This window comes from Littorina saxatilis, linkage group LG7 (genome assembly GCF_037325665.1).
Source record: "Littorina saxatilis isolate snail1 linkage group LG7, US_GU_Lsax_2.0, whole genome shotgun sequence".
Taxonomy (NCBI): domain Eukaryota; kingdom Metazoa; phylum Mollusca; class Gastropoda; order Littorinimorpha; family Littorinidae; genus Littorina; species Littorina saxatilis.
This window is the reverse complement of record NC_090251.1, coordinates 25,795,036-25,822,254: the sequence shown is the minus strand read 5'-3', so window position 1 is coordinate 25,822,254 and position 27,219 is coordinate 25,795,036. Positions and strand designations below refer to the sequence as shown.

The window sequence follows — 27,219 nt, the reverse complement described above, 5'->3', positions numbered from 1 at the left end:
ACCCCAAAGGGAGTCCCCAAAGCGGATTAATTTGTAACACCCCCACCCCCCCCCCCCCCCCCCCCCCCGCACTTCTATCATCAGCACCTTATAGCCATCCCTAAACCCCTCAAGCAAAAAGTCTGAGACAGCGGACAGCGTGTAGAGTACTCAGGAATCGATCTTAAACAGTGTAAAATGTTTATACCACTCTCATACTGCGCACGAAAGACAGAACTGACAACTTAGCTGCATGGTTTAACGACACTGTTTGGAGAAGATACATGAGCTTACCAAATCAACGCGGGGCTTGCCAAATCAATGCTCAGCTTACTAAATCCATGCTCAGCTCACTAAATTCATGCTGCCATTTGTTTCTTAGCACAGGACAATGACGCCAGAAGAAGACAAAGGAAATACGATAAATAACAAAGAAAATCATACTTAAGGCCTGGTAAACAAAACAAACGTGTTTTAACAAACAAAGAAGAAAAGAAACAGTCACTGTGCAAAACGAGAGTTGATAGCACAAAAAAGGAACATTTTTGTCTAGCTATTCCACGATTTGTATTTGTTCATTTGTAGACACGCAAGAACGCACGCACGCGCGCGCACATACACACACACACACACACACACACACACACACACACACACACACACACAGAACTTACAAGAACAACAGCAGCTAAATGAACGGGATAAAAGACGAATGTATTCCCCACAGGTAAACCGACCACTCTCGTAACAAAACTACCCTGATGCAATTCTTGGCACAAGCAAGGGAACTAAAATAACGAACCCCATTGACAGCTTTACATCATTCCCCTTCTTCCTCAGACTTTGTGCAAACGAGAAATAAAAGACAGACTGATACACACAAACTCACAACACAGACAGACACAGACAGACACACACACCCAGGCACACTCGCAAAACAGACAGACACAGACAGACACACACACCCAGGCACACTCGCAAAACAGACAGACACAGACAGACACACACACCCAGGCACACTCGCAAAACAGACAGACACAGACAGACACACACACCCAGGAACACTCGCAAAACAGACAGACACAGACAGACACACACACCCAGGCACACTCGCAAAACAGACAGACACAGACAGACACACACCCAGGCACACTCGCAAAACAGACAGACACAGACAGACACACACACCCAGGCACACTCGCAAAACAGACAGACACAGACAGACACACACACCCAGGCACACTCGCAAAACAGACAGACACAGACAGACACACACACCCAGGCACACTCGCAAAACAGACAGACACAGACAGACACACACACCCAGACACACTCGCAAAACAGACAGACACAGACAGACACACACACACACCCAGGCACACTCGCAAAACAGACAGACACAGACAGACACACACACCCAGGCACACTCACAAAACAGACAGACACAGACAGACACACACACACCCAGGCACACTCGCAAAACAGACAGACACAGACAGACACACACACCCAGGCACACTCACAAAACAGACAGACACAGACAGACACACACACCCAGGCACACTCACAAAACAGACAGACACAGACAGACACACACACCCAGGCACACTCGCAAAACAGACAGACACACACACCCAGGCACACTCACAAAACAGACAGACACACACAGACACACTCACAAAACAGACAGACACAGACAGACACACACACCCAGGCACACTCACAAAACAGACAGACACAGACAGACACACACACCCAGGCACACTCACAAAACAGACAGACACAGACAGACACACACACCCAGGCACACTCACAAAACAGACAGACACAGACAGACACACACACCCAGACACACTCGCAAAACAGACAGACACACACTCAGACAGACAGACAGACAGACAGACCGACAGACACACACAACACACACAACAGACAGACTGACAGACAGCTTCCTCTCATTCCCCTTCTTCCTCACACTTTGTGTAAACGAGAAATGAAAGACAGACCCACACACACACTCACAAAACAGACAGACAGACAGACAGACAGACAGACACACACACACAACAGACAGACCGACACACACACACTTAGACTTTCCTAGGTTTACCTCGAGATCTATGATCCATGTCTCGGGGGGGGGGGGGGGGGGTTGAGGGAGGAGGACGGAGGGACGAGGGGGAGGGACGAGGGGGAAGGGGAGGGTTTCTTTAAAGGGGGTTGCCACAGTATTTTGCAACTTGTTCACACAAAATGTAGTCGTGGGGTGAAAGCCGCAGATTTAAGAATGTGCGCCCCAGGGTTTAGTCACCTCTTGCAGTACTCCACTTATCGATCTCACTGATGTTGCCACCTTAGCAGAATTAACTCTATTTGTGGATGTTGGCCTTCCGACCTTTTGTTGACGTTGTGTTGTCTCTTGCAGGTTGTCATTGTTCTCTGCTGTTCTGCCAATGTCGTCATCGTCAAATGTCAGCAATATTTGACTTGATGGATTTTGTTACTGTCCTCTCTTGTTATGGCAATCTTTTCATTATGTAACATCGATTAAAGGCACACCTCTTCCCGTGTGAACAGTTAGACCCCCCGCGGGTTAGGGGGAAGAATTTACCCGATGCTCCCCAGCATGTCGTAAGAGGCGACTAACGGATTCTGTTTCTCCTTTTACCCTTGTTAAGTGTTTCTTGTATAGAATATAGTCAATGTTTGTAAAGATTTTAGTCAAGCAGTATGTAAGAAATGTTAAGTCCTTTGTACTGGAAACTTGCATTCTCCCAGTAAGGTCATATATTGTACTACGTTGCAAGCCCCTGGAGCAATTTTTTGATTAGTGCTTTTGTGAACAAGAAACAATTGACAAGTGGCTCTATCCCATCTCCCCCCTTTCCCCGTCGCGATATAACCTTCGTGGTTGAAAACGACGTTAAACACCAAATAAAGAAAAAGAAGATGAACAGTTAGGCTTACCGTCTCAGATCTTGGCAGGCTTTTACACGGGATAAGGCCAAATAAAAATATAGGTTGGTTTAGGTTAACCCGACCGACCCTATTTGTTCCCGCCGACCCTACAACTTTTTTTGTCATTTCTCAAAAAAACAAAAACTTTTGGCACATTTTGCGAACCATACCAAGACTAATGGGAGTAACCTCCTCTAAAATCGACTAAATCAAAGCAAAAAAAAGCCGACCTACCGACCCTATCTTTTTTGGTCACGTTACCCTAAACCAACACCATTATATTTTTATTTGGCTTAACACTTTCTACCCCACCTATGTTGACCAATTTTTTTTAGCCGTGACCAGCTGTGCTGCAGCAGGTCACTCAGAATTGTAGTAACTGTGTAGTAACTGTGTATTAACACACTGGAATGCAGGCGTAAGATGGACGTTACAGGAAGCGACTGAAGCTAACAGTCTGAGCGGATATATATTCGTACCTGGTCAGATAGAGCCATATGACCACGTGCACACAAATAGGGCCCAACACAGCGACGTCATACAGTGCCATTCTAATCAAAAAGAGCAGTGCTGTCACTTATACTGACACACTATGCCATGCGCAAGCATGCCCGTATTTCAAACTAAAAACAAGAAATTCCTCCGAGGTAGGAAAAACACCCCCGTTGGTCGAAGGGAAATAACCATTCTCACTGCCACCAAGTGAGAAGGTTATTTCCCTTTGACCATTAATATGTCCCTCTATAAGTCCTTGTAGAATCTTAATCCACCAATAACTCCCTAACCGTGTGTTTGACTGGTCCCAATTTTTGTAAGGACCGTCTCAGGAATGTATAGAACCTGTTCACCAAGTTTGGTGACGATCGGTCCGTTCATTCTTGAGATCTATATGCGAACACAAACACACACACAAACAAACAAACACATCGACCGAATCCTATACACACCCCTATACCGGCGGTGTAAAAATATAATAAACGCAAAACATGTTTTTGAAATACACAATTCGCGTGACGTGTCTTACTATTGTCACAACAAAAATCGCACAGGTATTGCGTTGGACCACAGGCGGAAGGTATCGTTCACTGGACCACCACTATCATAGTACGACTATGATAGTGGTGGTCCAGTGAACGATACCTTCCGCCTGTGGCCAACCAGATGACGTCAGAGTGATAAGGTATCTTACCCAGAATATGACGTTGAAGACGACCATGAGGGAGCGAAGAAAGGGGAGACTGCAACATCCCGTGTCTTTCCGCCGGTTCTTGACGTGTACCGCTGTGGCGACCATTTCTTCTGCAAAGACACATTCACAATCATCATTCAAGGCGCGACTGGAAGCGGCTGAACTGCAAAACGGTGCATCCCCCGTTTCAAAACCTTCAACAATCTTAAAGACTCAGGTTTTAAAGTAGAGTTGTTGTTTTTTTTAGTGCAGGTGAACTTGCAGCAGACATCCTGAAACAAAATCTGAAAAGTGGGGTGTGTTAGGCTGTAATTCTTAAAAAGGTCTTAAAAGACAGGGGGTGGGAGTGGTTGAAGGGGAGTGGGGGAGGGGGGTGGAGTCTGCTCAATAATAATGGACTACCTGGCTACCCACTTGACTGCCTAATTATTAATCGATTGACCGATTCCGTAAATGAAAGCATGAAGCCGTGACTGTGCGAACATTGGCTTGATCTGTCACAGTTTCTCGAAAACTTCCCTTAATTACTCGCAACATAATGTGTCACAAAGTCCTGTCAATTAAAATGTGACGAAAGTGTCCAGCCCAAGTGCAGACACAATCCCTTTGCTCTTGTGAGTGTTCATGCAGCCCTGGTGTTTTTCAAAACTAAGAAGAAGTAGAGAAGCTCAGCATGTGAGACCACGATAAGTTTTTGCGAGGTGTACGACACAGCAGAGCAACACTATCTATTCCGGACACAGCTGGTACAAGCACGTGCCAGTCGTATTGTTCTTTCCTCCCAAAAACAAGGGCTTGGGGCAGGACCGAACACTCGACTCTTCCACTCGGGGTGAAAACACAAGGACGGGATGTTTTCACAACACACACGGTGTCACCCTCGCAGGAATGTAGGTGGATAGGTACGCATGAGGTGTGTCTGTGTGTGTGTGTGTGTGTGTGCGCGCGCACACAAACACACACTCTCTCTCTCTCTGATGAGAAGGATGAGTCTGCGTGTTATGGATTGTGTGGGCGTGTGTGTGTGTGCGTGAGTGAGTTGGATTGTGTGCGGGTGTGTGTGTATGTGCGTGTGTGTGTGCATGTGTACACAGGTATTCTTGACGTGGTGTAAATGTATGAGTGAGTGGTGCAGATTAATGTTGTTTGTTTGTATCCCTTTGCATTATTTTGATATGTCAGCTTAAATGTGTTTTTATTCATTTGATATTCGTAAAGATCATGTAGTAGTTGCGATAATGCATGATTAATCTCTACATGTATAACCTTTTATTCGCTTTTTTTTTCGTGTCGGTTTACGATTGTCATTGTTTCCATCTTAATACATGTTTAGTTTTAGCAGGGACAGATTGTAAGACTAGGCGTCAGCCTAAAATCTCCATCCTTGAGTAATAAAGTTCGTTCGTTCGTTCGTTCTCTCTCTCTCTCTCTGAAAGCCAAATGCATGTTGAACATTTCAATTTGCCACTTTTATCTTGGTAAGCAAGCACCGTTAATAGAGTTTTAAAATACAGCGCTAAAAGTCCACAAGATGGGGCACTTCTCATAATTTACTAGCCAGCGAGCAAAGTTTACTCGCCAAACCAACCATTTGCAACTTTACTCGCATTTGGCGAGTAGATTAACATTTCTACTCGCCATTTACAGATTTTTACTCGCCAAATACTCGCCACTTTCAGGCCTGAAATAGATTCCAAAATTCGCTCAGCAAATAGACCAGACAAAAAATAACGAAATTTGGAGAGAGAAAAATCAACGAACCACTTGTAAGCTGTTCATTCGCGCTTCCATAATTCTTTTGGGTTGTACCGTAACATCATACCCGTTATGCGCCATTCTCCCACAAACGGTACTTAACTTTCTGATGTAAAAGCATACCCGTTATGCGGCATTCTCACAAAAACAGTACTTAACTTTCTGATGTAAAATCATACCCGTTATGCGCCATTCTCACTGAAACAGTACTTAACTTTCTGATGTAAAAGCATACCCGTTATGCGGCATTCTCACAAAAACAGTACTTAACTTTCTGATTGAAAATCATACCCGTTATGCGCCATTCTCACTGAAACAGTACTTAACTTTCTGATGTAAAATCATACCCGTTATGCGCCATTCTCACAGAAACAGTACTTAACTTTCTGATGTAAAACGGACAGAAACTGGTAAACTTCCTCCGATACGTTAATAGGAATCGACTTATTTCCAAAGGTACACGTTGAATTTTGTTGAAACCAATATGAACATGTTTACAACGCTACCACCACCCCACACACATATTTCATGCCGGGGATTTTTGTGTCAATCTACCACGGCTTCAGACCAGGAAGTAATCTGTTTGTAAATTACATAGGACAAATATAAAATCTTTGACATTTCAGTTCCAAAATCGTACACGCAGGCGTTAATTTCGCGGGGAGTCTTAAAAACTCCCTTAGGGGCGAGCTGCCTTTGGAGACTTTGTGATGTGAGCAAAATTCTCAACAACAACAACAACAACAACAAAAAACATAATAATACTAAACATTTCAAAAACACACACCAGTAAATGACTAAAATAAAGAATGAAATGAAAAATGAAAAGAGAGAGAGAGAGAGAGAGAGAGAGAGAGAGAGAGAGAGAGAGAGAGAGAGAGAGAGAGAGAGAGAGAGAGAGAGAGAGAGAGAGAGAGAGAGAGAGAGAGAGAGAGAGAGAGAGAGAGAGAGAGAGAGAGAGAAATGAACTGTACTGAACTGAACTATAATTTGTGGTACACATATGTTTTAAATTGAAAAGAAAATATACAGACCATCACTAGTTATTTGTATTTCTCTCGTTCAAGATGATTTTGTTATCGTTTCCGATTGTTATGTAATTTGCACACAATTCATTCGTAGAGGATCATTTTCTTTCCCGGAAGAGGTTCTTTAAATGTTTTGATTTTCATTCTGCAAAACTCTCTCGCCTAAAGGGGGATCCTGTCCAGAAAGACCACTTTTGGTCGGTCCCTTGAGTGGTCGTTACGGACAGGTTCAAGTGTACCTTTGAGGTCGCTGACATCAACATCTTCACTCGGTACCAGTCAGAGACATTCTCTCCCTTTTCATTCATTTCAGGCAGCCAATTACATGTACATCCGTCTTTCTCAATCTCAACTCCACCATCCTCCTCTTTCTTCCACGGCGTCTCTCCCCCCCCCCCACCCCCCCCCCCCCCCCCCCACCCCCCCCCCCCCCCTCGAATCGTGACTGAAAAACTGTGTGATCGAATATTGAAGAAAAACGTCAATATCCGAGTCGTATTGTTTTGCTCGGAAGTTTAGAAATGCTGATTTTGTTTCTCTCTCCCACCCCTCGCTCAGTGTTCTCATTAATCTGGGAGCAATTAACCGTTCAGCCGTAGGCCTCCTCTGACTGTCTGTTTCTGTCCGTTTCTCTCCCGCCCGCTCTCTCTCTCTCTCTCTCTCTCTCTCTCTCTCTCTCTCTCTCTCTCTCTCTCTCTCTCTCTCTCTCTCTCTCAATCTCTCTCTCTCGCTCTCTCTCTCACACACACACACACACACACAAACACGCACGCACACACACACACCTTGTCCAGCTTTCCTCAGGAGAAGGGAGAAGGGAGTCGGGGGGGGGGGGGAGGGGGAGGAGGAACCGCATCTCTAGCCCAAGGGCAGGTGCAGCAGACAGACACGCCCCACCCACATGGCCAATTTGCCCCCCCCGGGAGAATGGGCAGAGGGGCGTGCAAGGACAGTGGGCAGCGAGGGGTTAATGAGTATAGTCTCCCTGCAGCGTCCAGCATGATGACACGTTCTGTACTGTCACCACCGTTTGGACTGACGCCAGGTCAGTGAAGGTAGAGGAAGGAGGAGGAGAAGGGAGAGGAGGGGGAAGAAAGAGGAGTAGAAAGAGGAGGAGGAGGAAGGAGGAGGAGGAAGGAGGAGGGGGAGGAGAAGAAGAAGGAGAAGAACGAGAAAAAGAAGATGTAAAAGAAGAAGATGATGAAGAAGAAGATGGAGGAAGAGGAGTGGGAAAATGAAAAAGAAGATTGAGGAGGAGGAGGAAGAAGGAGGAGTGGGGACATGAGGGAAGAGGAGGATGAATGAAGGGAGGAAGGAGAAGAATTTGGAGAAGAAGGGTGGAGGAGGAAAGAAGAGATGGAGCAGGAGGAGGAGGAGTGAGAGGAGGAAGGAGGAGGAGGAAGAACAAGAAGCAGGAGGAGGAAGGTGAAGGAGGGGGAGTTAGAGGAGTCGACGTGCACATTCCTTCCTTCTATTCCTCTTGGTCGTCTTCTTACTTGACTCTGGTAATGGAATGAAGGGGGATTTTCCCCCCAGCTTATCTGAAATCTTTCTCTTCCAATGAATACTGAACAAAAACAAAAATGTTTTCATTTCCAATTCGAACGAATTGATTTTGGGCTCGTTTCGCCTCATTATTGTCAAATTGAGAATCCGCGTAATTTCAGCTTTTTGCGTGTTTTATTTGAAAGACTTCACAAGTTGGACAGGGAGTACGGAATTGCGTTTTTTCCTCCTAAATGCTCATCAAAGACGAAGAAATAATTAGACGGAGAAAGAACGATCTCCGAAAGAAATATCAACGCGTTCGTTGACCTTTCTCCACATCATGGCATGATCATCTGTTTTTACTGTATGCCCGGTCCTTTACCTTAGAGGGGCGGCTATCCCTGTGTAATTATGTCTTCCGTTACTTCAGAAGAAAAAAACATTCCAAATTAAGCGGAGAAAAGTATACTTCAGACTGGGAACATTATTATCCAAGCTAAGATCACCTAAACATTACGCGTGAGCTCATGTGCACAGACAGTCAGCGAACCAAAAGTCTCAGAATTCTCTCTCTGTCTCTCTCTGTCTGTCTGTCTGTCTCTGTCTGTCTGTCTCTCTCTCTCTCTCTCTCTCTCTCTCTCTCTCTCTCTCTCTCTCTCTCGCTGCTTATTTTTAACCACAGTAGACGACCCCGTCTTTAGAAAGAGGCCCAAATGTAAAAAAGCAGATAACTAGTTATTCTGCAACTCTTGTTAAATCAGAATTCTCTCTCTCTCTCTCTTTCTCTTTCTTTCTCTCTCTCTCTCTCTCTCTCTCTCTCTCTCTCTCTCTCTCTCTCTCTCTCTCTCTCTCTCTCTCTCTCTCTCTCTCTCTCTCTCTCTCTCTCTCTCTCTCTCTCTCTCTCTCTCTCTGTATTGTTTAACCACATTATATTAGTCCCTAATTAGTACGATGACCAGATGTAAAACAAAAGCGGATCACTTGCTTATTCTAACCAATCCTTGTTACAAAATGATTAATTGTATCTTCTCTTACCTAACCTAACCCCCCCACACACACACACACACACACACTTTCTCTCCATTTCCCACCCCCACTCCTCCTCTTCTTTAACACACAACCTTGTCCCATACCAAATTTATTTAACACATACTTACGCGTATCAAATGCAGAAAATGTCGACACGGCAACATTCTGTATGCAAAACAACAACAAAAAAACAAAAACAAGTCGCGTAAGGCGAAATTACTACATTTAGTCAAGCTGTCGAACTCACAGAATAAAACTGAACGCACTGCACTTTTTCACCAAGACCGCATACTCGTAGTTTCGTCAGTCCACCGCTCGTGGCAAAGGCAGTGAAATCGACAAGCCAGAATAGTGCGGTAATGGTCGCGCTGAGTGGTATAGCACGCTTTTCTGTACCTATCTTCGTTTTAACTTTCTGAGCGTGTTTTTAATCCAAACATATCATGTCTAAATGTTTTTGGAATGAGAAAACGACAAGGAATAAGATGAAATTGTTTTTAAATCGATTTCGGACATTATATATTAATCCTAATTTTTATATTTTTCATTTTCAGAGCTTGTTTTAAATCTGAATATAACATATTTATCTGTTTTTGGAATCAGAAAATGATAAAAACTAAGATGAATGTAATTTTGGATCGTTTTGAAAACAATTAATTTTGATTACAATTTTCCGATTATCAATGACCAAAGTCATTGATTAATTTGTAAGCCTCCAAGCTGAAATGCAATACCAAAGTCTGGCCTTCGTCAAAGATTGCTTGGCCAAAATGTCAATCAATTTTATTGAAAAATGAGGGTGTGACAGTGCCGCCTCAACGTTTACAAAAAGCCGGATATGACGTCATCAAAAACATTTATTAAAAAAACGAAAAAAAGGTCTGGGGATATCATACCCAGGAACTCTCATGTAAAATTTCATAAAGATCGGTCCAGTAGTTTTCTCTATCGCTCTACACACACACACAGACACACACAGACATACACACACACATACACCACGACCCTCGTCTCGATTCCCCCCTCAACGTTAAAACATTTAGTCAAAACTTGACTAAATGTAAAAACATGTCACGGAACAAGATATATAGCATCGTTCTTGTTTCATTGTAAGGCCTAAAAAAAATAATAGGTGTGGTTACGGTAACCCGACCTACCCTATTTTTAGGGGCCGACCCTATAACTTTTTATTACATTTGTAAAAAAACAAACAAAAAAACCAAGAAAACGAGTGCAGAAAACGCAATGAAAGCGAAATCGCCCGAGTCGCACACTTATTTCCCTGTCAAGTAGGTTTGATTTGTACACATTAGAAAAAAAAGTTAAAAAAAAAAAGTGATTGCCTACCTTCCTACCCTATTTTTTTTATGTGGCTATGTTACCGTAACCACACCTTTTTTTTTTTGTGCCTAAACAACCAGTAAAGGAGGGATGAAAAGTACCATTACCTCTCATTCGTACGGATTATTGGGCCATTGGGAAAACGTATTATCATCCACTTTCATTCAGTATATTGATGGCGGCCGGGCTTATGTGGCTCAATTAACGGCAGTGTTGCGTTTGCTTGTAGCCCAAAGAATATAAGCAAATTTCCCTAGGTCCCCATAAATTCCATCAACGTGTATGCATCCACCACCATAACCCCCCCCCCCCCTCCCACTAGCGGTAGTGGTGTTTTTGAATATCATTTGTAATACATATACACCTGTTCCTTTACCTAAAGTGTGTGTGTATGTGTGTGTGTGTGTGCGTGCGTGTGTGAGCATGTGTTAGTGAGTGAGTGAGTGAGTGAGTGTGTGTGTGTGTGTGTGTGTGTGTGTGAGTGTGTGTGTGAGCGTACATACGTGTGTGTGTGAGCGTACATACGTGTGTGTGTGTGTGTGTGTGTGTGTGTGTGTGTGTGTGTGTGTGTGTGTCTGTCTGTGAGTCTGTGCATCTAAATGTGCGTACGTGCGAGCTATAACTGCCCGTTTACAAAGATTTACGACAAAAACGTTTACATAAATAAAACGTCCACACAATGACCTTATGTCCTATAATTCAATGAAACGTTTATGCCCGCCGCACACCGAGACGATATGATTCCCACGTAACTTGACCTCCATTGCTGTCTCGGTAACGTCATAAAAAAACGCTCAGGACGAGACAGCGCGAGTCTCCTCGAAATTCCCCGGATGTCTTTTCTTTGGCAGCAAATGCGATGTGTTTCTCATTTGTGCGGGGCCGTTTTGCAGGCTTCATTTAATGCAGCTTGGAAAAATAATGGATAGCAGTAATTGAGATAGACACTAAGACGAATGGCCTGTGTGGCTGAGGAGAAAAAAACATACACAAAAGTGAAAATAAAAAGAAAGAAAGAAAGGGTAGGGCGCTGACAATCCTGCAAAGACGTGGACATGAAGAAGCCCAGCGGAACGTGTGTGCACACGCTCCAATACCCTCCCCCCCCCCTTCAAAAAAACCACATAACAACAACAACACTACTTTTGTTTAGATTAAGACGATGCTGATAATGACAACGATGGCAGTGATGATGATGCTGATGATGTTGGTGTTGCCAACTATAACGACAAAGAAGAAGAAGCAGAGATAATGATTACGACGACAGAGGATACACACGAGTATAAAGCTTTTACACTCACAACATTTAATACCTCACACACACAAATTAAATGAATGTAACACAAACAGAGGAAAAAGAGGAAAAGGCGTGATTGAAGACGTGGAGAAGGATAGAATGCAACAACAGTCAGCGTTCACATGAGAGAGAGAGAGAGAGAGAGAGAGAGAGAGAGAGAGAGAGAGAGAGAGAGAGAGAGAGAGAGAGAGAGAGAGAGAGAGAGAGAGAGAGAGAGAGAGAGAGAGAGAGAGAGAGAGAGAGACGCTTGACGCTTTGACAGTTTATTGTCTTTAGCTAATTATAAAGCCTTATTGTCCAAACAGTGGTAATACACGCAATTGAAAATGAACGTATCCACATGAAATATTGGAAATGAATGTATTTACACGTACTATTTACAGACGTTCTCTAGCACAGCATCCTTGCAAGTAATGTATATAGTTGTTACTGAAAAGTTCCGCTCGAAGGCAAATTGTTTACTTCAATGATCAGAGAGAGCAGAAAACATCCACTGAAATAAAATTCGCAAGCGAAAAAAGAACCACTTGGAGAAGCTCATCGCCGCCAAGAATTTCAGAAGAAGATGGAAGATAACACAAAGGTTTAAACGAAGCTACAAACTGAACAAAGCTTCGTCTGTACTCGTACTCTTCCAGACATTAAAACACAGTAAATGCTCTCTGCCAAGTTCAAGTTGAATCTTAACAAGTCGCGTAAGGCGAAAATACAACATTTAGTCAAGCTGTCGAACTCACAGAATGAAACTGACAGTGAAATTGACAAGAGCGGGGTAGTAGTTGCGCTGAGAAGGATAGCACGCTTTTCTGTACCTCTCTTCGTTTTAACTTTCTGAGCGTGTTTTTAATCCAAACATATCATATCTATATGTTTTTGGAATCAGAAACCGACAAGGAATACGATGAAAGTGTTTTTAAATTGATTTTGCAAATTTAATTTTGATCATAATTTTTATATTTTTAATTTTCAGAGCGTGTTTTTAATCCAAATATAACATATTTATATGTGTTTGGAATCAGAAAATGATGAAGAATAAGATGAACGTAAATTTGGATCGTTTTATAATTTTTTTTTTTTTTTACAATTTTAAGATTTTTAAAGACCAAAGTCATTAATTAATTTTTAAGCCACCACGCACACACACACACACACACACACACACACACACACACACACACACACACACACACACACACTCACACACACACACACACATACACCACGACCCTCGTCTCGATTCCTCCCTCTACGTTAAAACATTTAGTCAAAACTTGACTAAATGTAAAAAAAACAAAAGCTGCTCTTATCCCATGTAAAAACCTGGACAGATCTGTCGAGATTTACAAGATGATTTATACGGGGAAGAACGGATCTTGAACAACATAATTATTGTATTTCCCTTTTCTATTTCAAGGCTTCATTCCTATAAAGACCTGATCTTCCAGCGCTGAAAGTCCACAAAATGGGGCACTCGCCTTTGGCTAGTACTTACTCATAATGTACTAGCCAGAGAGCAAATTTTACTCGCTAAACCAACCATATTTTGTTTCAGCAACTTTACTCGCTTCTGGCGAGTTGATTTAACATTTCTACTCGCCATTTACAGATTTCTACTCGCCATGGCGAGTAAAATACTCGCCACTTTCAGGGCTGTCTTCTCACATGTTGGCTGTTTTAAAACACAAACAGACATCTAATCTAAGTTTGACAGACAGACAGATAGACAGACAGACAGACAGACAACCAATACACCAGCGTACATAGGGAGGTGTAAAAAGGCCATGGGGGAGGGGGTATCTTGTGTGTCTTGTTCTTCAAAGCCAGACCCCCGTGACAGATTAACTAACCATACAAAGTTCGGTGGTCAGTGTAATGTAGCTAGACAGCTGGCCACTATCTCCCCTTGGTCACCGTTAAGACACAACAACAACACTGGACACAACAGCGGCTATTCACAGTAAACCACTGGTCAGGGCGGGGCAGTAGCGACACCGACAGCCTGACAACACGGCACACAGGTACAACTACAGTCATTGACAATGTGGACTGAATTTCGCTTGTACGAGAACACGAGAGGGTTTGCAACTAAACTGCGGACAGTCTGCGTGTGGACATAACTGTGGTGGTTCACATAATTGCATGAAGTTACACGAACAAGAAGGCGTCTTGAAATATACGGTTAGGGTTAGGGTTAGCCTGGCTGCTTCCTGTTCATTACAGGATTTTTTTCTGAAATAATGTCGTGGATTGACGAGGGGGGGCGATGCTTTACCACGTGCACCGGGAATGGGCTTTTTGGACGTAACGTGCATGGGAATGGGGAAATTCTCGTAGCGTGCACCGTGCACAGAGGTCCGGCGTGCACCGTGCATGGAGCTTTTTCGTAACGTGCACCGTGTATCACCGTGCATGGCACTTTTGGCCTCAACGTGCACGTGCACAGACACCCCCCCCCCCTCCATGGTGACCCTCATTGACATTGGTGTCAGTTACAAAATTAAGTCAGAAAAAAACCATAGAAATAATTTTTGGTTAGATGTGTTTGTGTGTTTCCTTTTTTTCTCTCTCTCTCTTTTGTTGTTGTTGTTGTTGTTGTTGTTGTTGTTGTTGTTGTTGTTGTTGTTGTTGTTTCTTCTAAACTTGAACAATGTTTTGTGTTAAACTGACTGACTGTTTTTGCATAGTGTGTAAGGACTTGACTGTCTGCCACGTTCGTATTTCTGATTGCAAGTTTATTTTGAAGACACCGTGCACCGTAAGCCGTGGGCTTCTTGTCGTTTTCACTTTATGACAATGTACATTTCCCGAACATGTTAAAAAAAATTTTTTTTAAAAATCATTGTTTAAACCAAATACTTTTTTTATTGAGGGGTGGGAGGTGGGGGGGGGGGGGAGAGGGGGGGGCTGAAGTACCTCTCTGCACAGAAGCAGTAAAACTGTGGTTTGTTGGCGTGTGTTCAAGTGGATTGGAAGATCTAATCAGGGGTAAACACCTGGAGGAACGTGGTTTTTTTTCCTCGCAGTTATCCATTTAAACCGTGTATCACGACCACCTATATAGCCACCGGCACGGTTGGCCTAGTGGTAAGGCGTCCGCCCCGTGATCGGGAGGTCGTGGGTTCGAACCCCGGCCGGGTCATACCTAAGACTTTACAATTGGCAATCTAGTGGCTGCTCCGCCTGGCGTCTGGCATTCTGGGGTTAGTGCTAGGACTGGTTGATCCGGTGTCAGAATAATGTGACTGAGTGAGACATGAAGCCTGTGCTGCGACTTCTGTCTTGTGTGTGGCGCACGTTATATGTCAAAACAGCACCGCCCTGATATGGCCCTTCGTGGTCGGCTGGGCGTTAAACAAACAAACAAACTAGTTCCTGTGAGGACGTTAAAGGCACAGTGCGCCTCCCGTAAACCATCACAGATACTGTCAGGCTTTTACACACAGTACACCCTTTCATTTAAACGCTCACCGCTTGAGAACATCCTAGGTGCCCTCCGTAAAGAGCGAGCAATTTTCAAAGAATTTATTTTTGCGTGGTTTATCTTACCCCTGAGCCATCGTGAACCCGTGTTCCTTTACTTTATTTGGTGTTTAACGTCGTTTTCAACCACGAAAGTTATATCGCGACGGGATGAACCCGTGTAATCCAGTTTCCCTTTTTCACAATGCAGTCGTCAGTTAGTAATTTGAATGCGACTCGCTGAGCTTATCTGCAATAGCACGTTATTATGTACCTCTGACTACTCAACTCAACTCAACTCAAATTTTATTGGCTTCAATTTTCATGGAAGAATTTGTCTTGCGCTTGGGAGAAAGTAAGAGTATAACATATAAAAACAGCATTCATATCACATTTCATGTATCACACACAGTAATCACTAGTATAAGCCTACAATTATCACATTTGTACCTGTATCATGCATGAAACAAACGGCTGTGGTTCACAAGAACTCTCGCGATGGCTTTTGACTGTTCAGAGGAACTGGCGATAGGCATAAACCGTCGTCTGCTACGAGAACCACGACCTTGCGTGACCCTGCTTCCGGGCGTTTCTTTTTTCAAACTTTCAAAAGTTCGAATTGTACTGATCTTGTCTTGATGAAAAAAGAATTCTTTTATGATTTAAGAATGTTTGTGTAACAAGCTGTCAATATATTATTTAGATTTTAAAAGTTAGGTCTAGCGCCAAAACGCACCACGGTCCGATTGTCTACTGAGACAATCCGCAAAATTAAGTCTTTGAAAATTGCTCGCTCTTTACGTATGGCACCTAGGATGTTCCCGTTTGGTCAGCGTTCAAATGGAAGGGTGTTTGTACTGTGTGTAAAAGCCTGACAGTATCTGTGATGGTTTACGGGAGGCGCATAGCATAGCATAGCATTGGTGATCATTTTAATTGTTGATTTCTTCATTTTAAAACTGTCGGCTTACATGAAGCTAGTTCAGAAAAGTTGTGTGCGAGTCGAATCTGAATAACTAAGAAGCTGTTGCTATGATCGACGTCAGAAAATAGCTTCAATCTAAGGTTGCCCATTCGAGCATTGTCCTTTTCAGATGTAAGACACAATCAGCATCGCCTATCCTCAGGTATGTCGATTGTGGGATCGCCAATTACAGGCAGAAGTGGTCGCAGTATCGAAACGAAGTCTTGGCTACAACGAAGAGCACAGGTAAACCTAATGAGCGTTAGTAACTTACCCCTCGCGTACACACACAACTAAAAAGAGAGAGAAAAGTGTAAACGGTGATGGAGCCGGTACATGCAAAAACCCTCTTCCGCCTGACTGATTCCAGCGACCACCCAAATGGTTCTAAGAGGACGTTAAAACGAATTATCATATCAGCGTCCAGTCAAGTGCAGCCGCCTCGGACAAAAGGTGACCATCGTTGGTCAGTCATGCGTGCGGGAAGCGCTTGGAGTGCCGGCCGCTGATTACGCGGTGCAATGAAGCGTGCATCTTGTCCTACTGTTTTCGCCCCGGTGGTCTCAGCTGACCTTACAAGGGCCATGGTGGGGCACTATGAGAACAGGTGAGGTATGTGTGAAATACGGCGATATGGCACCATTACAGCCATGGGGAACCCGCAGGAAGCGTAATGGCTTCGTCTACGATTTTCCCGTGGCGCGTTCTACGATGGACGTATGCGTTCATTACAGCGTGTGGCAGGGAAAATCGTAGGAAACCGAGTAGAGGAAAAAGGCGAATTGAGACCAGATGCCTTATCGCTCCATAAATGTGGGTTAATCCGGTATTTGGGCGTACGTTTCTTAAAAAATCAATAAACGAACGTGCTTATACAGTATAACGATGAAGAAATAAAACAACATAAATTAAATGAATAGAAGTAAAGTACGAAACACATGGACAAAACATCCTGGACATTTTTTTTTTAAATCTCTACCGATCTTTTGATCCTTGGATCGTTCGATCTAAAACCTTCCACAAATGCTAGCTAGCGGCCGTTTTGCAAGCCGGCCAAAGCGAACAAAAGGGCCTGGCTTCATCAAAAACCGGTCACTAAGTTTCGGTGGAAAGTCAAAGAAACCAAAGTAATGAAGTGGTTAATTCACTTATATAATTTGCTGGTGAAAATCATAAAAGACCATTCCGCCATTTGGTCACATACCAAAAATCAACAACCTAGGCGCTTTCCGTGCACGGTCGCATTTTTCATTTTTTGTTTGTTTGATAAATTCAGTTCATTGTATAAAAAAAAATATAAAAAAATGTAAATCATTAAAAACAAAATTCCAACTAACATCAGCAAGCAATTAGGATGCTGATGTTTAGTATGTGATGGTCTTATCCCACATACAATCCTGGCCAGATTTGTAATGGTTATTACGGGAAACAATGTGCCTTTAATTGAGCAAGAAACTCCTTCTATGCACAGAAAGTAAAGTTGGGATGTAGTTTTCTGTTACAATTTAGAAACTGACATCTGCGTGAACCTGTGAAATAAATTCATCAACAAAGTTGCATCCTCCAAGCAAGTTAGTGTAAGGATGCTCTTATAGTATGTAATAATCGCCTTGGCGGAAGCGTGGTTTACATGATGGTTCACACAGGAAGGAAGATACCTTAGAAATTGAGGAGTTCCTTGGTTGGCTGTTGGTTTTTTTATGTCCCTTCAAATGTTAGGCTGATCGGGGGCCCGGTAGCTCAGATGGTAGAGCACTGGACTTGTGATCGGAAGGTCGCAGGTTCGAATTCGGGCCGGGACGGACACGGGTCAACTTTATGTGCAGACCCAGAGACGGAAGCCATGTCCCACCCCCGTGTCATCACAATGGCACGTAAAAGACCTTGGTCATTCTGCCATAAGTGCAGGTGGCTGAATACACCTAAACACGCAGACACCTGGGTAGCGCGACTCCGTTGCTGCTAGCTTTCCACTGGGAGGAAGCGACCCGAATTTCCCAGCGATGGGACAATAAAGTAATGAAAATGAGAAAATGAAATGAAAAATTAAAATGAAAATGAAAAATGAAAATGGTGGGGTGGGGGTGACTATATACTGCTTTGTGTGTATGTATCATTCACACATATATATATATATACACGTACATTATACCAATTTAATGTACCGGCCTCTTGTAAAAACGCCGGTACCTTCTCCTGGTTGAGGGTAGGCTGGGATGAAGAAATACAACGCAAACACACAAGCAGGTAATCTTCGAGAGAGGGGGGTGGGGGAGAGAAAGAGAGAGGGAGAGAGAGATGCAATACGCAGACAATACTGTATAAGAGCCTCCTAAAACAAAAGAATCATCACTCATAAAGCACTGAACAGCTTCCCAAAACACGCATAACTGAAAACAGTCAGGTCTCCTTCAGGAGTCTCAGCATACACAAAACTTGGCAAACGGCAAGAAAACCGTTAATACATAAAAACAATAAAACAAAAATAGAAACTCTCAGTCTCGGTTACAAAAACAAGACACACGAGAACAAAAGACGGGGAGAAAACCAGTCAGTCACAACAAAACAATCTTGCCTTTAGCCATCTCTGGCAGTGCTAATTACCGCAGCCTGCAACACGACCAGAAAGGTGAGATGGTAGCCAAGACGTTCCAGAAAATCTGGCACCAATTCCAGAAAGTAGCCGGCCTCACAAAGACTCGGACTAACCGTGCGGGAAGAGTGACGACAGAATCGGGTCTACCAGCAGAATGTCTTTACCTCTACCTCTCTATACCGGCAAACACACGCGTACAAAGCCGAAACTTTCTCCTCCCTTTTCCCCGTTAAAAACAGCTGTTAAAATCATCAGTTGGCCCAGGTTTGGGAGAGAACGAGAAAGCCTAGAGTACTCAGGAGAGTTGTTGAGTGTGGTTTTTTTTCCCCTTTTTCCTTCTGTTTTTTTTTCTCTCTTTCCTCTGAAACTTCTTGTCGTCTCAGAGTCTAACCCGCACGTGAAGTCCGGCAGTATTTTACATCAGTGAACTGCTTCGTTCTGCTGGATTTTCCGAGCACTCGCACTCCGGCAAACGCTATCTCTCTGTTTCTGCTAACAGCGATGATAGAAATTGATGCGTTTTGCTTATCACTTCCCCTTACTTCACCCGTCTTTTTTCCACCTTTTTTTTTCTATTTTTCTGTTCAATTCTTCATAAAAAAAAACATTTTCGCAGCCCAAGCACATTCCTCTCCACCCGAAAATCACTGCGTTGTTGCTTCTTTCGCGGTGAGAAACAGAAGACGGAAGAATTCGCAGGTGAATAAATAATTGATTAATAATTTTTGTACTAATATTTCGCGAGACCAGCCAGGCAGCAGCTCCAAGCGAAAGAAGACTGGCTGAATGTGAAAGTTTTCACAGACAGAGCGAGAGGTGGGGGGGGGGGGGGGGGGGGGGAGAGAGAGAGAGAGAGAGAGAGAGAGAGAGAGAGAGAGAGAGAGAGAGAGAACATGCCGCACGAGCCTGCCTTGTCCACTGTGTGAGCGTCTTGTTGTCGCTGTCCAAAATCGCTGTCTATCATTGACTGTCCCCGATTTGGTAGAGGGGTGTGTGGGTACGAGGGGGCGTGGTTGTGTGTGGGTGTTGGGTGAGTTGTGCGGATGTAGGGTGTGTGTGGGGGGGGGGGGGAGAGGGGGGGGGGGTAGCAATATCCCGATTTAGCCCAAAGATAGCTCGTGGAGCTGCGTCGTCAAACAGAATGAATCTAAAATAGAAAAACAATACAAAAATAAGAAGAAGGTTAACTCAATTGATTAAATTGATTAGTGTGACTTCATCTCCACAGCGCTATTTGTGTGTGTGTGTGTGTGTGTGTGTGTGTGTGTGTGTGTGTGTGTGTGTGTGTGTGTGTGTGTGTGTGTGTGCGTGCGTGTGTGTGTGTGTGCGTGCGTGTGTGTGTGTGCGTGTTTCAAAGAAAACAAATGGTTACAAGAGAGAGAATGTGTTTCACCTTTTCGTAAAAAGGTGGCACTCTCAGGTAAACAGCTGCTGGAGTTGTTCTCACACATCTGGCCTGCAGACTTGCACAAGGCTGTGATTTAACTTCACAGAGTGAGAGAGAGATAAGAGATACAATTATGTGTTACTGCTTGTAGAATGCAATGCATGAGGGGGGACTGTAGGAGGGATATAACGGGGATCAGTGTGTGTGTGTGTGTTTGGAAGTACATGTACCGTTGGCGAGGGAAAAAGAACCCTAGGGGTGGGGAATGATGGCAAAGGAAACGCTTTCGAAATAATACTCCCAATAATTAAAGAAACACACTTTTTCTGTTGCAAAATCAGCTAGCCATGTTGCAAAAAGACTTGCGACACTTGCAAAAACAAGCGCCGCCCACTCATGGTCAAGCACGAGGCGGGTACGAATGCGCATGCGGATCGCCACCGGACCACTGAGAAGAGGTTTGATCACAATATAGCTCCCATCCCTGGGACTATTTATCAAAAATGTCAGTAACCAACAATTTGCTGTTATTTATCGGACCACTTAAATAAAATAAAAACTGAAAATACCGGAAACAAAATCGGTTTATTATTTCGTTCCAAATTGTTTTCCCCCGAACAATGAAATTGTAATCAGTTGTTTTAATAGTTTTGCATGACCGTTTTTTGCTTTACTTTATATGTTTGTCTGATTGTTTGTTTCAGTTTCGGTTGTGTGTGAGAGCATCCATTCGTACTTGGCAAGCAGTTACTGGTCTTGAAAAGGGCATAGCGTGATTGCTACACTTTGAGTCAGAATGGAAAATAAGTTGGTTGGAGAATGGAACAGTACAGGGGGATAAGGGATGGGTGCTTGCAACAAAATAACTGTAAGAAAATATGCAAAACAGCTAGTCGGCGAAGGAAAGCGTAGCCCTTGGTGAAAATGCAAAACACAGCCTCGGATAGTGAGAAAACGCACAGCCGCGGAGCACAGTCAACAGATGGCTTGTCAGAAATGATTTTTGTTCAACACTGTCCTTGAGAAAGGAAGCGGAAAGGTAGAGAGGTGCTCAAGCCACTTAGAGCAGAATGCCAGACTTCAGACTGCTAAAAACAGACTCTTCGCTCCTCGTTTCTCCAGAGACACGCAGGGAGCTTGCGATAAGACAACAATTTGACTGCGGCTTGCAAGAAATCAACTGGCACAAGTAAACAACGCTACAAAGAAAACAGCTGAAGCTTTGGGGCTTTAATCCGACGCGACGGGGTAGGCTAGGGGAGAGAAGATGCGATGTACCTTCTGTGTGCATAATGCGTTTGACGGTGCACTGACACACATACATATATATATAATATACATTGTCACACTGTTGTCCGTACATAAATATCAGATTCCAAGCTCCCATTCTCTTCAACTGCTCAACTTAGTTCAAAACACACTCTCGAACACACACACACGTTAAACATACACACGCTAAACACACACACACACACACACACACACACACACCATACAATTTTTTTCTCTCACAAAGGTTAAAACAAACCACCGCAATTAAACACCAGCACAGACTGAGTACGACAAATGCAGCAGGTGGCCTAACTATGTAATGAACCCAGCTGATCGAGACAAAGCTAGTCAGTATAAGTGCTTTGAACTTGGGCACTGTGTCAATGACGAAAAGGTCACCAGAGTAACCTCTGACCTTTCTCAAAGGTGTACACAGTCACAAGGTGCAAGAAGATTAACGAGCACCCGACACACCAACCGGCTTTAAATGAAAACCATACCTGCTGATTAAATGTAATTACAAGTATTGCCTGTTCTCATGCAATGACTCGGATTACTATGAGCCAAGCTGCACTGTGTAAGTTATGTACAATTTCTGCACGAATCCTAATTGTTTAAACTTATTCACTTCTGCATTTAAAACTGATACAGCAATGCACACTAAATTGTATAACTGTATTACACTTCACCTGCAGTCCATATCATATGAGTTCTGTGTGTCACAAAGTCTTGGTCCCAAAACAATCCTGGTGAAGGATAAAGTAATCAATGTCAGGCATAGTACATGATCATGATGTCAAAGATGTGTCTTGTTCAAAGCTCTGTCCAGATCTGCCCAAAATCACAAATACTGAGAATCTGAGAATTCAGAGATCTACATGGGAAAGCATGGGGTCACAACCACCGATCACAATTTTGGTAACAAATCTGATCAAGACTTACAACCTGTGGGCCAGCAAAAAGTTGCTTGTCGAAAAAACTAGCGGTTGGACTTAAAAAGCATCAAATAGATACATGTATGTACATGTACAAGCTCGGTTTTTTTATGGACAGTGCATCTGGTAAGAACAGAAACAGTCATTTGACAAAACATACACAACAAAACACAAATGAATGAAAACACTCTGACCTGATCTTACCCTTGTTTGTTTGTTTGTTTGCTTAACGCCCAGCCAACCACAAAGGGCCATATCAGGGCGGTGCTGCTTTGACATATACGTGCGCCACACACAAGACAGAAGTCGCACCACAGGCTTCATGTCTTACCCAGTCACATTATTCTGACACGGGACCAACCAGTCCTAGCACTAACCCCATAATGCCAGACGCCAGGCGGAGCAGCCACTAGATTGCCAATTTTAAAGTCTTAGGTATGACCCGGCCGGGGTTCGAACCCACGACCTCCCGATCATGGGGCGGACGCCTTACCACTAGGCCAACCGTGCCGGTATCTTACCCTTGGCTACACTCACAAGAGTATTACCAACCCAACCACTCCAGTTAACCAGCCACACAGAGCAAGAATTTACTGCTGCTGTCCTTACTAAACCACACTGACAGGGACAAAGTCACTAAGTACTGAAAACAAGGGCACTGTGTCAATGAAAGTCAAGGGTCATCAAATTAACCTCTGACCCTCAGATTTACCTCTGACCTTCCCCAAAGGTCACACAAGGTGTTTGCAAACTTATCAATCTACTAGCTACCTGTCCAGTTATGAAACGTGAAGTGTTGATTAAATGCTTAAATTGCAGTCCTCGCGCAATAACTGAGATTTTAATACGCCAAGTTGAAGTTCAATACATCTGCCACAATAAAAAAAACTCAATTTTGACTTTATTTGACACCTACCAAGTCCATTTCAAGAATAAATCATGTACAAGGACTGGGTGGCCGAGTGGTAACGCACTTGCGCTCGGAAGCGAGAGGTTCCGAGTTCGACCCTGGGTCAGGGCGTTAGCAATTTTCTCCCCCCTTTCCTAACCTAGGTGGTGGGTTCAAGTGCTAGTCTTTCGGATGAGACGAAAAACCGAGGTCCCTTCGTGTACACTACATTGGGGTGTGCACGTTAAAGATCCCACAATTGACAAAAGGGTCTTTCCTGGCAAAATTGTATAGGCATAGATAAAAATGTCCATCAAAATACCCGTGTGACTTGGAATAATAGGCCGTGAAAAGTAGGATATGCGCCGAAATGGCTGCGATCTGCTGGCCGATGTGAATGCGTGATGTATTGTGTAAAAAAAAATTCCATCTCACACGGCATAAATAAATCCCTGCGCCTTGAATATGTGCGCGATATAAATTGCATAAAATAAAAAATAAAAGAATAAAAAAATAAATCCCTGCGCTTAGAACTGTACCCACGGAATACGCGCGATATAAGCCTCATATTGATTGATTGATTGACAATGTGTATACGAGTATGCACACAACATATCTCCTAATTCCATTCGGATTCCTAATTCTATTCACAAAAGAGTAAAAAGTTTGGAACTAAAGTTGTTGTAACATGAAGTCACTATGTTCCTGAACTTTAGCGTACCAGATACACAAAAGCATAAGCATAAAGCAATCTTCAGCCAAACTTTGGAGCAAATTATTGTCGTCAACCGTTACCTAGTTATATTAATCTAAAAAAAAAATCACTGATTTTTCTTGCGCTCTCTCATTTTTAAACATGATATAAAAAAATAAAAAAACGACACTGTCACATCGTGACAACCAAACAATCCAATCAGCTAAAATCATAGATTTTATATTCTCAAGTCACTGCTTCTGCTTTTGAACACACAGCGCAACACTTTCTTTTTAGGGTACACAACAGTAAAGCAATATTTATATATATATATATTCGTGACACGTCACGCTCATATGTCAGCCATGCAGCCACATTTAGCTGAACATAAACCTATTTGGGCCATAAATCAGGTCTGCTTTATAGGCACTTCTTTCCCCCCAGTAAGAGGCACTTAATGACCATGACTCACCTTCATGTTGCTAATCACAGCAGGTGCAGGTGAACATTTTGTGCTTCTCTGACCTGACGCTGAACAACTCATTCCCAATTCCTTTGTGAAGTTTCATCTGGGATTTATCAGCACCCCCCCCCCCCCCCCCCTTCTTATTCAAAGTAATGTTAATTACTTTTCCGTTAACCTTTTTCAGGTGCAAGCTGCTGCAGGCATGAAGCACATGTATCTGGCCTGAGGGTGCCTAAAAGTAAAAGAAGTACAGTGCTGTAGAACGTCGACCCCCACAACCCCCCTTTTTTTCAAGACCGCCATAAATCTAAGGCCTAAAATGAAAATAGGTGTGGTTACGGTAACCCGACCTACCCTATTTTTAGGGGCCGACCCCATAACTTTTTATTACATTTGTCAAAACAAAAAAAAACCAGTGCAGAAAACGCAATGAAAGCAAAATCGCCCGAGTCGCACACTTATTTCCCTGTAAAGCCTAGGTTTAATTTGTACACATTAGAAAAAAAGTTTAAAAAAAAAAGTGATTGCCTACCTTCCTACCCTATTTTTTTTGGCTATGTTAACGTAACCACACCTATTTTTTTTTTGGCCTTAATTAAAAGTATGGTTTCACTGTACTAGTACTACTAGGTTAGTGAGTGGGAGTGCCACTCTAGTATTGTTGCTGTCTTGACGGATTGAGCTCCAAATTTAAGCATCGTTAATTAATTTGGTTGTTCAATCGACGAAAATGCACCATAAATGGCGTACATGGTCAACCATGGGACATCATTTACACGAAAGAGTTGTCTCCCTTGTCCGCTCATACGGATAATTCCTTCTTTGACCCATGTAAACGAAATGCATTCGTTACAGTTCATCGGAGTTCATTCCGTAACTTCAAAGGGATCTAAAATGACTTGTTATGATTACAAGTGCAGGTTCTACAAATTTGGAGACTTAAATGCCTTTGAATTATGAGCTATGAATTTAAAGGTCAAGATTACCCACCTATAGGTGTATGTATGATGACAAAGTTCTGACTTGTCACAGTTGTGCGGCCACAAATGCAGATATTTTTGTTAAAAAACAACCTGTCCTTTGTGTTACGTCTACCCTCTCCATTTAGTATAGACTCCTGTCTGAGACAGGTGAAACTGAAAGTCACCCCGTGTAGGAATTCCATAACAATGAGAGGAATATAAAGGAGCTGTATGCACAACACGTACCATGCAGACAGCAAAAAACTGACAGCCACACAGGAAGCCTGTCTGTCTGACACTGACAGCTGCTGGGCATTTATGCAGACGCATGAATTGCTCATGCAAGCTATTTCCTCTCTTCTCTGATGATGAACAGATGCTTTATAAATGTTTTGGATATCCCCTTCGTCAGAATTCTAAGAGAACCAGAATGAAACAAAGAAACCGATAATGATAATTGATACCTCGGGGGGGGGGGAGATGAGCCAAGAGATGACATTTCATTTTAAGCATTACTGAATTGCCAATTAAAGACAGTAGGTTGACTTCCAGAAACACATTGTGCGCAGGGGCTGGACCTAGTGCACTCGGGTGGGTGGCTTCCAAACTGAGGCAAGGGTACATGTAGATCAACCGTGACTGCATGGCTAATCCGGAGGGGGGGGGGGGGGGGGGGGGTATTGGGATGCTGTTCGAAATGCATTAGGCAAGCTACCTACAAACTGGCATGACTGTGAGAACAGTGGACGGGTGATACTGGCACCGGGGACGGGAGGGTACTGGTAACGATAACCTAAAAAGGTTCTTACAATGTATCGATCCTGATCCTGGATGGCCCGGGAGGGGTGCGAGAAACTCCACACCTGTGCGAGGAAGATAGATCTCTTGAGTAAGTGGTGTCGGATGACGTTTGTAAGACATGAGACGCCTTTGCGAAAGCATGTCACCTACGGAATATGATCTCTGATGCATCAGTCACTGTTACTCCACTGACTTATCACATAGACTGATCGACAGAGGGCAACAGGTGCTTCAAGTTTTAATGGATTCCACCAATCCTCTCCCCCAAACACACAAGTTTCAGTGCACCAGGTCTCTTAAAAACCGAAATGCCCTCAAACAGTCATAATGTGTCTAACACTTCAGAGATCAGGCACTTTCACAAAGAAAGTGCAGTACCACACGGTTGAAAAGACCACGTCGAAGGCAAAGGCAAACATGCCAGAAATTCTAACTCGGTGATCACACGATCCGACAAGCACTTTTGTGCATATTTGCAACATCGGTGAGGTAAAATTTTATAGTTTCTATGGGAAATACACGTCTGCGTGAGAATAAAGTCAAAAATACTCACCTTCTTTTTCTTGCAATCACTTTCACAAAACTTCTGGAACACTTCTCACAGAACGAATGTGCTCACAACTCCACATGATCAACAAACCGAAGGCTGATCGGCTACTTTCGGAACTTTCCGTCCGCCGCCACGAAAGTGACCGAAGAAGATTTGAGGTGGTGTACGTCATCAGTTTTG

The 27,219-nt window shown here is 43.4% G+C and overlaps 1 protein-coding gene across 2 annotated transcripts in view; it reads right to left on the bottom strand.

Annotated features, from left to right (window-relative positions):
* The window catches only part of LOC138971038 (CD151 antigen-like), a 39,654-nt gene extending 12,486 nt beyond the window's left edge, over positions 1–27,168 (bottom strand). The window contains exons 1-3 of one of the 2 annotated variants that reach the window (XM_070343641.1): positions 27,043–27,168; positions 26,498–26,551; positions 4,127–4,236 (exon numbers count right to left, since the gene is read on the bottom strand). In XM_070343641.1, coding sequence (XP_070199742.1) covers positions 4,127–4,231 — 105 coding nt within the window. In that variant the 5' untranslated portion in view covers positions 4,232–4,236; positions 26,498–26,551; positions 27,043–27,168. The remainder of the gene's footprint in view (positions 1–4,126; positions 4,237–26,497; positions 26,552–27,042) is intronic. The other variant, XM_070343640.1, reaches the window with a different exon arrangement.
* Positions 27,169–27,219: the final 51 nt, after the last annotated feature.